The sequence below is a fragment of the Haemorhous mexicanus genome, chromosome 1 (assembly GCF_027477595.1).
Source record: "Haemorhous mexicanus isolate bHaeMex1 chromosome 1, bHaeMex1.pri, whole genome shotgun sequence".
NCBI classification, from domain to species: Eukaryota; Metazoa; Chordata; class Aves; order Passeriformes; family Fringillidae; genus Haemorhous; species Haemorhous mexicanus.
Window position 1 is genome coordinate 90,172,025 of NC_082341.1, and position 15,323 is coordinate 90,187,347.

The 15,323-nt window shown below is 36.3% G+C and overlaps 1 protein-coding gene across 7 annotated transcripts in view; it reads left to right on the plus strand.

The window, feature by feature from the left end:
- Positions 1-15,323, plus strand: part of SEC61B (SEC61 translocon subunit beta) — a 292,958-nt gene that overhangs the window by 181,287 nt on the left and 96,348 nt on the right. For 3 of the 7 annotated variants that reach the window (XM_059855812.1, XM_059855822.1, XM_059855861.1), the window contains exon 4: positions 805-872. In XM_059855812.1, coding sequence (XP_059711795.1) covers positions 805-872 — 68 coding nt within the window. Of the gene's footprint in view, positions 1-804; positions 873-1,928; positions 2,063-2,501; positions 2,534-3,443; positions 3,638-8,786; positions 9,189-15,323 lie in introns of those variants that run through there. The other 4 variants (XR_009487698.1, XM_059855802.1, XM_059855843.1 and 1 more) reach the window with 4 other exon arrangements.

The following is a 15,323-nucleotide window of genomic DNA, read 5'->3' on the forward strand; positions in this document are numbered from 1 at the left end:
TGTTTTATGTTTTGCTGGAATCTATAGTAGTTCTTTTTAGTTTTGTACTCTGTAGTAAGCAATTCTGATTAAGATCCTTCATCTGTTATCTCTTGTCTGTTTAATAAATAATTCATTTTATAAATAGACCTGATCTGCCATCCTTAGAACATGCAGGCCAGAGTGATTCCTTAAATTTAAATTGTTGCCAAAACCTGAGGCTAAGGCATGCCTTGTCTGAAGCTCACACTTATCCTGTGACAATTACCTACCAACAAAAGATGGGAAGGGGAATGGATTCTCTCAGCAAAGGTAAAATTATTGTGTGAAAGAAATCTTGTGTAAAAAATACTCCCAAGGCCAGGCTAGCTTATGCTGCTTGCCATTCTTGACAAATCCCTGCTGTGGTTTGTTTCAAGAAGGTTCCCAAAAGTGGGCCAGTCCTCCACTATTGGCTGCGATTAGTGGAAGATTTTTTTTTTAACTGAATTTTCAAAGAAAAGGAATGGGTCAAGGAAGAAATTGATCCAGATTTTTGACTCATTATAGAAATAATCTGGTTTGTAAGACAGACCATCCCTCTTCTCTTACAGACCTCTACTGAAGAAAGGGGCTGAAAAACAATTTCATAAGATGATCTAAGAAGAGGCACATGTTTCAGATACCTAAGAATGTCTGAGGAAAAAAATAAATCACACTACAGTGTGTGATTTAGCTCAATGTGAAGTTTAGACACTTCTATGAGTTGGTAGCAAGTAAGCAGAGGTTTTTTGGATTGCAGCTTTAAATTTGGGCACCTACTTCTTTTTCTGGATTGAATTCCAGGGCAGTAGAAGTGAAGGAAACAGACTCCATCAAGACCTCCCAGTCTGAACAGGAGACTTGCACTGCAGGTGAGATGATATTTATTTAAATTTATTTAAATTCCAGAAATTTTGGACAGTCTCCAATTCTCAAGTTAGGATCTTTTATTTGATGTTGGTGGGCAGTTACAGCCAACAAGGATGACCCAAGATAAATCCTAAGTAAAAGAACACAAACAGCCCTTCTGAGAAAATTAAAATCACAGGATTTTTCTCTCTTCCTGCCCCCTCAAAAGTTGTTGATTTATTGCCCTGAATCAAAGCATTTAATTCAAAAACAAGAAGTTAAATAGACATTGAATTAATGATTTGTGTAGGAGAACTTGCATCTAGAAATTATTGTAAGAATTCAGAGTACACTGCAAAAGGAGAAAATAGCTTTGTAAGAGGAAAACTTACTAAACCTCACAACCTAGTAGAAAATGTTGAATGAAACATTTCTCCTCTGCCCCATTAGCGTTTATTTCTCCAGATTTTACTAATATAAAGTTCATCATTGTCCTTAGGCAATAAAAGTCTACACTTTCAAAATGGACACTTTACTTACTGCTAGGAAACATGTTTAGTTAAAACTCTATCCTGAGACATGCCAGTGGAAGCTTCATGCATCAGTATTTGCCCAGGCAAAACTCATATTTGTTCATGTAAATGTCCAGCTAGGCACATAAATATTGATTTGTTTGCATAAGAAAGATATTTTTGCTGGCAAAAGTTTTTGAAACTGTGGCCCGACATCTAGGCCCCGACTATTTAATGGCCTTTGAAGACACAATGTTAGCAGGCAAATTTTTCTGAAGTTCGCAAAAATATAACAAATTTGAAAAACATATGTTCAAATATTCAGGTTCAACCATTATGAATTTTGAATACAGCATTTCAGACAGAATAAGGTTTCACAGAAGGAAAGAGGGTCTCTATTTAAAGCAGGAGCCTGGGAAAATGAAGACATATGTTCAATTCCTGTTACTGCAATAAACTTTACTGACACTGGGCAAGTATCCTAATCACTCAGTCCCTTAGTGCCCAGCTGGAAAAAGCAGGAACACTGGTGCTTATTTTTCCTGTCTTGCTTCATTTGCCTTGAAGGTCTTGGAAACAGGATTGCTTCTGATTATGTGCAGTTAGTGCTTGCAGGGAGCAAGACCCAGATCTCAACTGGATGCTCCAGGAACCACAAAGAGCAGGACTGGGCAGTGTGCAATTAAAAGGGTGAGAACTTTCAGTGTGGCATTTCTAAACACATTTCCTTAAGTGCTCCTTAGAAAAGGGGGAGGGAAACTTTTTTTCATTTTTTTTTAAATTTAAGTTTGAATCAATGAAAATATTTATACTGAAAAATAAATCAATATTCCAAGGATATTGTAAGTAAAATTCAAGTATTTTAAAATTTAGGTAGCACTTCAGCAATTTTACAGAAGACAAGGCCAGCAAGTTAGCATTGAGAACTACAACACTGAACTACAACCAATTTCTGCTGCTACTCTTCAAACTAGTGGTAGAGAAAATTACTTTTTTCACATGAAGTTCTGGAAAGTTGTGTTAGATGGGGTAAGCAGGTACAGGTAGTTCTCTCTTTTGCAAAGATTTGCTTATGAAAAAGGGTGAACACAGCATGATGTAAGATAGAAAATATCAAAGAATGTTGTTATCCCTTTGCAGCCAGGACTGAGCATTAATCACCTTCATGGATGCACGCAGCCTTCCACAGCAAACCAGCAACCATGTGTCACTGGGAAGAAATACCACTTTTATTCACAGTTTCTAGCTTTAGTACTTGTAATTAAGCATCTTTTTCATTATAAAAAAAATCGCACAGCCTGAGGTCATGGGTAGTATTTATTTTTTCAGTAAAGATGGGCTGTAAGAAAAAGAACATCAAACATACAAATTGTCTTCAATTGTCACAGAACTGAAAGGTGATTATAACTAGGGCAGGACAAACATCTGACTTATGCCATTTGACAATCAGCCATTGGCTATTTTTTCCCACAGTAAAATAAAAGAATGAAAACTGTTCCATTTCAGATCAAATGAAATTGTTAAGCTTGGGTGGGTTTTTTTTGTTTGTTGTGGGTTTATTTCATTTTTTTATTATTTTTCATCTAGTTCTACTTCATCTACTTTCATATACTATTAAATGTAATTACCTTCTAAGGTTGAATTTTTTGAATAAAAAAATATATTTCTGTTTGGAAAGCATCAAGTTGTTATCTTTTGAGCTAAAATAACCTAGGTTTAACAAATATTTTTATTTATTCTCTGTACAAATAAAGCAGTAAAAAGTGTTTCACTCCACTTAGCAGCACTAGACATCTCTTGGTTCACATTACTGGCATAGAAAAGATTTGTCAGCTTCCAGGAAACTCCTGAGACTTACTGCACACCATCAACATTAATACATTTGGAAAAAAATTACAGCTGTTTGAAATCAAAGGAGTTCTGGCCATACTCTACTTAAAGGTGATATAACTTCAAAGTGACCAAGCCTCACTGAATTTCAGGATATACCTGGGCTAGCAATAATCTGTGCACACCTACAGGGAGCTTTGCAAATCTCCAAGATTCAGACACAAAAATGAATAATATTTTGGTAACAAACAGCATTTTCAGGTTGCTTCAGCTACATGATTTTCACTCGAGCGAAGATCCAGGTTCTACCCAGATGTGTTACCTCCTTGGGGGCAAAAAAAAGGTGACTGAGCAACACACACACATTGCACTGTGGGACAACCAGCATCCTCCATTTTGGCCAATGAAGTGTCCCAGTGTATCTTTTGAGGTCCAAAAACTTCTCTGTAAGTAGTGGCATCAATATGAGCATTGCTGAGAAATCATGATGATAATGGAGCTTTTTCTTTACAACTCTGCTCTTTCCTGACCTTCTTTATCAATATCGTTCTCAAAATAAGACCTATATTTTGAGAAAAGAAAGGGGTGGTTTCCTTTTTCTATGCATACCCAGAAAACAAATCCCTGTTCCAATAAACTGACAACCAGGTCCCATGGCTATTTCACCTCGGAACCAGAACAATTTTGAAATTGCTTTTCAGCTTCCCACACATAACTCCCCCCTAAATTATCCTGGTGAAAGCCCTGTTGATCTGTTTCCTCAGCAAGAGTCAACAAAGAGCTGAATAAGGTGATTCTCAAGTCAGCAAAAGCTTTTGAAGCTTTTCCTCCTTTCCCCCTTTTCCCTCTAAACGGGGACAAGTAGCACCAGTCCTGAAACCTTAGGCAAATGCTGGAAGCCTTATCAGATCCCATACCAGAAAAAAAAAAAAAAAAACCTGTATGATTTTTTTGTGTGTGAAAATCCTGTGTGAAAAAAAATTCTGTAACACTCATTCCTTGCTTCAGAGGGGGCATGATTTGCTTCCTATGGAAAGATCTGTGCCATTTCCAGCCAGAGGTTACAGAGAGTTATACAAACCTCCTAGTTCCACATGTGTCTGGGAGTATTTTACATGACTAGGTTATACCCATAATTTATTTGTTCTTTTTATAGGGCTTTCTCTCATACAGCGATTTCTATCACGCTACCCAGCACTTACCATTGATCCCAGCCAAGCTCAGACATCCCTGGGGTGGAAATGCAGAGACAGAACTGATGCACCAGTTTAATGGCACCCACACATCCTTCATGTCATGAGGATCTCTGTGTAACCTCTTGGGAGTTTCTCCCTGTCCCATTTTTGCTACAGAGCCATTCAAAAGGTCAGAGAAAGAATCAGCAGGATGTGTCCTGAAGGGTCATTCTCTGATCTTAATTATTCTGATGTAGTTCCTTTGAGTTATAGGTACCATTTTTGCCTGTGAAAAGATGATCTAAGGTTTGCCCTGAACCCTGACTTTATAACCATGGCTTTCTTATTCCCCCTTTCCCTTTGTCTAACAGATGGCTTCACAGAACTTCAAACACCAAGGAAATTTGATGTCCTATAAAGAGTGGAACATCATAGAATTTACTTTCTTATTTTTTTACTGAGTACTGAGGAAGCAATATGAAGCCTAGTGCTAGCTAGAAATGTTCAAATAAGATGAACTCTAAATCCCATGAATTACAGTTACTCCGTGTGTCTGGTAAATGATGCATAGCTTATTTTATCCACAATATAGGGGTCAACCACAGGGAATAGAATTTTTTAGAATCTTTAAGAAAATTCTCACACAAGTATATTAATACCAGATGTATGAAAAATATGCCACCAGGGAAAATACAGATTGAAAATATTATTTAAATGTAATTGTACGTATATATTAAATATAACAGCATACATTAACAGTTAAATATAATTTAAATAATTTTTTTGTCTTTTCAGTGAAAAATTAGTCAATCATTAATTTCAGGTGATATCTTCTGATATCAAAATAAATAAAGAACTATTTGCCTCAAAAATAGCTCTTTTAAGAAATAAATATACATATATTCCTTGTTGGTGCATTAGACTGGCTAAAGCAGAGAGGGTATGAAAGATTCTTTCACAGGGACTTTACTGGTCCCTTCTTTGTTTCATGTACAAACTCATTGGCTTTAAATGTTTCCTTACAGCTGAATTCTAAGCTGAGCTGTATCCACATTATCCCTGTTCCACTGTACTCTAGAAGTGCATGTCCCTGTATTTACAGCAAACACTCTTGGCCACTTGTCATTCCTTATCCCAAATCATGTGAGTCCTTTTTTTCAGTGTCTTCCCTAAGATTAATCTGGAATCATATCACAAAAAATGCTGTGAGTTTACAGTCAATTTACTAGTCTGCAGTAATTCAGAAGTCTGATTGTTTGCTCTGTTTGCTGGCTCAGATAGATATCTGGAATTGGTACTAATCCATTGGATACTTTTTAATTTTTAAAAAGTTAAAAATTAATGGAAATGTAATTCTAATAGATTCGTTTGTGCACAATGGTCCTACCAAAAATTCACATTCAAACTGACTGTTGTTACATATGCAACAATTATTTCAAAAGAAGTTTTATGTAAAGATGTAGTGTGTGTTCTGCAGATGCCAACTGCTCACTAATTAATTGGATTTATCAAGAAGTTCTAACCTCCATACAAAGTGAAGCTCAAGGCCCAGAAAGAGAAAGAAAATCAAAAATAAATTAGAGTAAAAGAGATGAAATAGTGCAAATATCTAAGAGAGAAAACTCCATTCATTTTACCTTGTATGACCCTGTGGGGTCTGTTTTCCACATCGATTCATGACAAGTATACTCTAGGAACTTGCTTTGCAAAATAGCAAATTCAGTGAAAATTGAAGAGCAGTTCTAGTGTGCAGATACTAGGTATACATGCAGGCAGCATGCTTTACAGATTTTCCTTAGCTGGATATAACCACTGTCATCTTCCTTTAGCTGGGTCTGCACCTAGGAGCAGAAATGTTATTAAATTCTCAATATCACATACTTAAAAAAAGTAATAATCAAGGCTGAAGCAGAAAGGGAGCTAGGCATCCTAGACCGCTCTAACAACTTACCATAGTCACATTCTTCCTGTTGCAGGTATTTTACGTGAAACCTCTCAGGCTTGGTTCCCTCTGTGTTATACTTTTTTACTGTGGTGAGCAGCACATTTAAAGAATACGTAAAAAGCCCTCCACGAGATACTCAATCAGCTTTTATTTTAACAGCACAGCACTTCAGCCCACATAAATTATCAGGATTCACTACTTTGACAGGTACTGATCTTCATTAACCCCCCTGAAATCTTTATAAAAGATTTCTTTGTATGTATCAGCTGTCCTTCCTCACCAAAAAGAGCATCTCAACACCAGGTTGAGACGCACTTTTATTGTATGTGCTCATCATAAATCCTGATAAAAAATGTGTAGACCAAGATACAGACATGCAGCATTGCTTCTCCCCAGTGGTTGTTGGTGCCTAAATATGCTCATTAGAGAAATAGAAAATCATGCTTCAGCTGCACATCATTCACGAGGCATTATTAGCAAGAAATGTTTCCAAGTATTACACTGTTTGATTTCTTGGTATTATTAGATTATTACTAAGCATGCTTGCTCAGCATCCACTCATAGTTTTAGATTTATTTGGAGTTTCTTGCCACTTGAAGCACAGCTTTTAAACAGCCAGTTATATCCTGTTTTTCATCTAACGAATGGTAAATTGACCACCAGTACGTATCAGCACAAATTAGAAGTCAATAAAGGCCACCAAAAACAAGGACAGATTTTTGCAATTACCACGGCACTTTTCCCCTTCCCATTATAATAATTACTTCCTACCTTATCATGGCACAGAATCATAGAATAATTAAGGTTGGAAAAGACTGCTAAGATCATGAAGGCCAACTGTTCATCTAGCACTGCCAAGTCCACAACTAAACCATGTGTCTCAGTGCCACACCCACACCTTTCAATACTTCCAGGGATGGTGACTCCACCACTTCCCTGGACAGCCTGTTCCAATAACAACCCTTCTAGTGAATAGTCCAGTGAATAAAGCTTTCATAATATCCATTCTGAATCTCTCCTGTTGCCACCTGAGGACATTTTCTCTTGTTCCATCCCTTGTTACTTCAGAGAAGAGGCCAATAACCTCTTCATTACAACTTCCTTTCGTTCAGTTGTAGACTCTGAATTAGCATCACCTCATAACAAATGAGGCCGAGATCTCACTCCCTTGTTACAAACTGCAAAGACAAAGTTTAGTGCTTTTCCTGGGAATCCAAATTTTTCACTGTGACCACAGTACTCTCTTGAGCTAAACCACCACATATCTTCTTGCAAAATCATGTATTTCCATCTCTTCTCAAGCAGTTGACAAGCCAAAAATATTTAAGCCTCTTGTTTTTCTGTAATACCTTCATATTTTCTTACTAAAAACTCCGTGTAACTCTAAAGCATATTTAAAACTGTAAAAATCAGATGGGATCTTGTGAGGTAAAAAGTTCCTATACATAGTAAAATACTACATCGCATCGATTGTATTTTTTTCAGAATTCCTGACATAGAAATAACTTAGACTTAATTTACACCTTCTTATGTTTTAATAGTTCATTGGAAATTTTGCTGTACTTTTATTACCTGGTTGCTTTCTTATGCTCTTTTAAAACTATTGCTTCCACAAGTGGTTCTGCTGCCTAGAAAATGTCTCTGGATCTGTGTCTCTACCCACTTCACCACAATGGTGCTCATTAAAACTGTTTTCTTAACATGACCATATATCTTACAACACAGCTACAATATCAATGCTGTCTGTATACTTCAATCAATGCTTTTTTAAAGCCAGCTCTAGGTGACCAACATCATTGTGTTCTTCACAATGTTCTTCTTCATCCTGCCTGTTTTGGATTCTCTGTTTCAGCTGTGCCTTGTCTGTTATTTTCACGTCTTTAAAGGAGCCCTTTTCTCTCTTGCACAACAGTGAAACACAACTGTGCTCCCTTAAGCTCTGTGTTATCTGTTGTCTTAAGGCACCTCATGGTTGATCGAGTAGGTAAGAATTCCATTTCTGAATATTAACATATTCTTGTAAATACCATTGTGAGTACAATGAGGTGATTATTCTGATCCCGCTGTAGGCAGCTGTGTTACAGGTAGAGTTCTTTCTTATTTTCCTACTATAATGCCTTAGTGTAAAGATCATTTTAATGTCACTGCTGAGAGCTGCTATGGGCTCCTTCAAGTTCTCTGTAGACTCAATTTGTGTTTCTTCAGTGAGAACAGACATCCTGGTAGCAAGTTTGCTCACTGCTTGTTTCAAAGACAGGAACTGCACCAGCAGATTTTCGTACCCAGAGGTTCCAATTTTTTCCATTCTACTGAGATTAGGAGGTGCTTTAGAGATACTTGCTCCACCATATTTGGCAGAGACTTTTGCCTTTGATGAGATCAAGACATTCCACGTTCTCAGTCTGTTTTCTATACCTGGGTAATGTATCTGTATTATCATATATCAGTAATATTTATTTGGCTTTATATCAAAAGGAGATGAATATTGGGCTTAGCCCAAAGACCTAGCTAGGACGACCGGATCCTGACTCTGGCCCATCCCCTCCAGCCTGTTCAGAGGGCTCTGCTTGCAGCAGAACACGTTTGGCATTGCTCCCAGGGCCGTGGGAACACACAAGAGCTGCCACCATGACTGGAGGCTAATTTAGAGTAACAAACGGATTCGAGGAGGACCAAAGCAGCTCACAAACAAGCGGCAGTCAGAGGCAGAGCTAAATTTATCAAGCAACACATTCTGTCCACTCATTGCTCATTCATCTCTAACAACTCTGTTTGTGAGCATAATTATGTTTTTCTGCAGTGGTTGTTTGAGAACATTTTTCTGACTATATCATGGAGCAACATTCTAACTAACCCAAAATAAAGCTTTTTTGTTTCTTTGTTTGTTTGTTTGAATAATAAAATCCCAGATGAAATATTTGGCTTCTCCAAGGAGGGCGCAGAAGATCCTTTCCAATAGCCATGAAAAAGTATTTTAAATCAGATTTGTTCCTAAGTCACAACATGCATAAAATCATTCTTAATATAGCTTTCTGGGATATTTTTAGTACTAAAATGAACTTCAAAATAAATTTAAGGTATCTATGAAGGATAACTTACTGTAGCAGGAAACAAGCAGGGAACTTAAGTCCTTTGAAAAGCAGAACCATATTCATTTACTCTTTTTATTTATATCTGCTAAATTACTCTTAAGCCAGTCATTATTTCTAACCCAAGAATAATACTTTACTAGATATGCTACAAGCCATTAAAAAAAAAAAGTTGTAATATTAGAATTGAATATTTATGGAAGGTAGTAAGTATAGCTCAGAAAGCCTGAAAAATATACATTTGTTAACCTAAAAAAAAAAAAAAAAAAAAAAAGGGTAATTGAATACCTTTGAATGAAAGAAAGCTGAAGTTTTAAGTGGCTAATGAAATATCATAAGTAGCTAATGGGTGATGTCCCACTTAGTTTAACATTTGCTCTAGGAAAACCTACTCAACATCTTCTATATTCACATTCATATTAAAAAAATCATAAATTGCTCTTTGGTATATTTTTAACAGATCTGTGGTCATGCTGTGTGAGCTTCATGCACCAGATTTTATTTGAAAAATTCCTGCGGCCCTACTGAAATTGGCAGGGCTAAGATGTCCACAAGTTTGGAATACTGTGCCCCCATCCTGTCCCAGTATATAACTTTAAATGTGAGGATCAAGTCCAGAATTATTATTCTGGAATACAATTAAAAGAAAATTCATCAGCAGGGCATACAGCCAACAACTCTCTTTCACTCTGCACTTGAGGGATTACATTCCCCTAAAATCCTGGCATGTTTAGTTGTGCAAGTTGGACATACCAAGCTCCTTCTGAAAACTAATGTCTGTTTCGAAACACTGGGCTTTTGTGAATCTCTCTTAAACTCTACCTGATCTCATCCTGGCTTACCCTGAAGAATATTTTTCCCTCCAAGGCCTCAGATGCTCACGTGTCTTTGCTGCTCACTACCACCAAAACTATCAACTCATGTGCTTAAATGAAATGGGAATTTACAGAGAGCCAGGCAAGCACTAAAAGCTCACACTTAGTTCCCAACAACCAGAATTTGTAAAACATGCTGTGCAATGAAATGAATGCATTTAGAGCCTGTGTTTTGATTGTGGCTATTTGAGAGCATAAGAAAACACTTGTATCAGATATCAGTCTTTTGACTTGGAGGTGTATTCATGCTGCAACGACGAGAGAAGAACATTACCCTCCAGACCCTGTTCACACCACCCTTGAAGCAAATGGCAGCAGTCCAGCAGTCATAAAAGAGGCCAAGATGTGTCAAGAACATTTTTCAACAACATGATGACCTTTATGTTTTCTTTCACATGCTTCTCATTACAAAGCAATTAACAAAAGAAAGGGGGTTCATAAAGTGGTTGGAAAAGAACTTACAAATTAAATGGTAATTAAATACATAACAAGAAACTATCATTTCATGAAGAAAACAACAGACAGGGTCAAACAACACCAATGCCTTTAAACCACAGCCTCATAAAGTATTAAAAATAAAAATGCCGTACATAAATATATGTTTGAATTCAGAAGCAAAATTGCATCTGCAATGAGACAGTTACTGGATGAGCAGACATATTGTTTAAGCAAATTCAAATTTGCCTCAAGAACAATATTTGGGTAGTAAAATTTAGGTCTACCAAAAAACATTGTTTCTATAGCTCTTCTTCATATGGCAGCTAAAAACCTGTCAGAATAGTATCTGGTTTAAATATAAACCATATAGAAATCTGGAGAAGTAAGAATAAGTAGAATGAAGGGAAAGAAAGAAAACCAAACAAAGAAAAATAACTTTCTCCAAAATACCTCCAAAAATGACAAGAACAGGCAAAAATCCTATATGTAATGAAAGACAGAGAGCAGAAAAAAAAGCAGCATGAGACAAGGGAAAAGGCAGTATGCATGTAGTACTTTAAAGCATATTGAAGTGGGTACTGATAGAGAAATAATAAAATTTTGTCAGCTTAATAGGATTTCAGCAGGCAAGTTTAGAGACGTCCTAGGAAAAGAAATGAAGGATTTCTCAAACAAAAAAGAAATAAAGCAATGGGTAAATGGTGTCAAGAGCCACTAAACAAATCCACAATATTAAAAAAATTATTAAAAATTAAGCTTTCTCAGGAAGAGAATCATAACACATCACATCTCAAAAAAGCAAAAGATTCCATGACAAAGATTGCATCTAAAAACCTTACAGCTGAAGAACACTGTAACAGAGGAGCAAGGTGCTGGTATCTCAGAAGGTGTAGTGTTGGTAAATTGGAAAAAATGTGGAAATCCATCACAAGTACACATTATTTGTAAGGAAATACTTCAGAAAAATGCGGGTATTGAAGAGGATTTATTTCTAATTGAATGCCAAGAGTTGCCAGAATTCAGCTATTTATTGCTTTAAATGTTATCCATTTAAAAATAGATAGATAGATAGATAGATAGATAGATAGATAGATAGATAGACAGACAGACAGATAGACAGATATATAGATGTCAAATTTCAAAGAAAATCCTGAAAGGCAAACCCAATAGTGGGAAACAAATCAGATCTAAGCTAAAGTGTAGCTCTGTAAGAGAGCACTGAAGGGGAGTTTATGGACTTTATAGCAAGGGTCATGCCAGAAGCAACACTGGACACACAGGTGTAACAGAGCTACCTTTATGCCCCGGCCTGTGTCATAGCAGCATGGAAAATTTTCTGCATGCTAGAACATTCACCTTCTGTGCAGATGAAATCTGAATTTTTTGTGTCATGACAGCATTTCTTCAGGAAAAAAAAAAAAAAAAAAAACAACAAACAGCTTTCCTAACTTTTGCATCTGTTTTGGTGTGTATAAGATAAGGATATGTTATTTTAAAAATTAACTTATTGGACTTGAAGTTTGCTGTATTCCTGAAGATTGAAATCAAAGTCTTGAGAGCACGTAGGAGTGGAATCAATGTCTTTCTTAAGAAGCAGATTCAGCTTTAGCTCAGTGTATCATTCTTGCTTCTTTTCAGATGCAAAGGTCTAGGACTATATCACCCACAGGGATGGGATTTGTTACAAACAGAATACTCATTTAGTTATCTTCCTATGTTGTGTACCTTACATAAGAGCTTTGCAATTTTACCTCTCCTTATCAGAGCTTTACACATGTAAAAGTTCTTTCATATTATATTGACTGAAATTTTGCATATTATTCAAGCACTGTATGTGTTAGGTAATGTCCAGAACACAGTGTTTAGGCACATACATGATTTTTTACATCCAAGTGGCATCATTAAATTTGACTGGCTTCCTTAGTTATTAAATGTTACTGTGCACCAAGTTCCCTGTTGAACTGGAGTCACAAAGAGGGCTGTGCTTGATGAAACTTTGTTCATCAAGGACAGTACAAGATGAAGGTAGAATTCTCATTCTCTGTGGAATATAAAATTCTGTACATCAGGTGAAAAAAAGAAAACTAAGAGTAAAATTTTTTCATTAAATCATTTCAGCTCTCTTTTCTATATGTTTGCTTTAACACATTAGAGCTTGAAATTGTAACTTTGTTCTTATCTTAAAATAAAAATCGCTTGCACAAAAGCATAAACATCTTTTTATGCTAAAGTTTATGGAAACAACATTTTGCCTACACATTTGCAAAACTTCATGCAGCAGTATTTTACATGGGCATTGCAGAAGTTGATGGTGATCCGCAATAAAAACATTTTTATAGAGGGAAATGGCCACATGGCCTTCCAGGATGTGACCTAAAGAGTATGACAGCATTAGTTGTCATTGTTAATGAGTGTAATTGAGATTAAAAAAAAGAACCAGTTACTACACATAATACAGTATCAATTCCTTCATATAAAGCATTATAAAAATACTTACATTGTGCTGCAAACCACCAAATATCTGCATTAGGAGACTAATAAATTTACAGAGTAAACTTTTTAGGAAGTATATAATGTAGAAATTTAAACTGCTGTGCAGCTTTAACTGACTCTCATAGTGCTTTCATACAGCACTTGGTAAGAGAACTAATTAATTTTGTACCATTTTTCTTCAGGATTCCTACCTCAGTTCAAAACTGAATCAGTCAGTAAGTGAGGAAATCTGCAACATTTTGCAATTAATTTTCCATGAACTCACTAATGACATTCATTACTGCAGCTTCTGCATGAAAGTTATTTGAAAATGTCAACTAACTTATGTTTGTAGCATTCCTATGAAGACACAAGGTTGGATATCCCCAAGCTGTGGAGCTACAGCAGAAACAAAGGGCAATTAAAGACAAAAATATGGATGTCCATTTTGGAATGCCCTATAGTTGGGTTTTTAGGAGCACTTGATGACATACAGCATTTTATGTATCCAACATCAGGATCCCGTTGGTTCTGTGCCATCCACAGGCAAGAGTGTAAAGTGGTGCAGAACAACTTTTAAGTGATCATCCATAAAACAATTGATTTAGGAAACTCTCACAAATAAAACAAATAAAATTCAATTATCTGAAGAGCATCCAAAGAGGAACTTTTCTTTTCCAGCCTACCCCAACCCCCAGTCTCCTTGGGCACCCTCCAATTTCTGCAGCTAATGAAGGCAGCCTAGAGAGAGCAGCTCCTTGGCTGTGCAAGCCTTCTGCACTGAGGGCACAGACCATCCTGTGTAAAAACAGGGAGGGGAGCAAAGAATGGGCACAACGTATAACTGGATACTCTTTCATATTTCACAGCGAAGAAGGAGAATTTTTTTAACAATAATATTAACAACAACGTGATTTCGCTTAGAATTCTGCTCTTATGGAGTTTTGAGGCCAGTAACAATACAATACATTTAATTACCTTTGTAGGAATAGGTTATGCTGTTAAACTATATTTTAATGACAGCAATTCATTAATAAAAAAATGCTGTAATAAACACATTTCAGAAATGTCTCAACAGATAAGGTATGTCGTTGTCGTAACCTGTAAAATAAACTAAGCACAGCATCTCTGTTATTGTGCAGGAAAATAAGGGCTAGCTTACTTTTTTCAATTTATTCCTAAATTCCTAAATGGAAAATTTAGGTCCTTTCAATAATGACCCATCAAGTGGCTGCTGCCTTCTGGATGGAAGAAGACTGATAGAATACACCTCTTCAGAATATTTTTTTTTTAATACTACAATATAATCTAATTATACTTTAAAACATTTAGGAGCCTTTTTTGGATTGTACAAAAATTATACACTTCACATATCAAAAATGTGATCTGGGATGATAAATGATGATTTTACAAATCTTCCCTTCCCGAAACCTTCCCGAAACCTTCCCTTCCCTTCTGTTAAAAATAGCTTTTATATAGCTATTTTGGCTGATGGGAGCAAAAACTGGGCATTATTTACCTCCACTGTAGCTACCCTTTCCAATCTACTTCAGAGGATAGATTCTAGCACTTTTTCACAGGTAGATTTTGCATACAGTAACTGAAAGCTTATGAGAGCACTATGTACTTCAAAAATGACTTTGCTCATCTAGCTGGTTAAATTAAAAAGCAGAATAGATGGTAGAATCAAGAATAAGCCCCTTTACTTTAATTCATTTCCCTCATCATAGGTTAACACTGTGGTTTCTTCATAATTCACTCCTGAGCCCCTTTTTAAGATCCACTTCAGGTCTGTAGCATAGAATTAAAATTTCTTCATTATTCTCTTCTGGTGGCTTTATAGCAGCTCTCCACCAAACAATTGCTCATGGCTGCTTTTCATACTGTTCAGTTCAGGCTGTGACTTCTAAAATATGATAACAAGAAATCAGCTTCTAAGGGCAAGAGGCAAAGGGACTGCTTTAACTATGTCCCCTCTACGGCTTGAATTGATCAGAGGTGGCAAGGATACAGAAAAAATGAGCCCCAAAGGATCAAAGATAGCAAGACCAAGTGAGAATCTGTTTCTATTTCTCCTTCTGCCTCTCCAACAGTGATGTTTTCTTCTTTCTGATTACTAAAAAATGTCTAGAAAAATT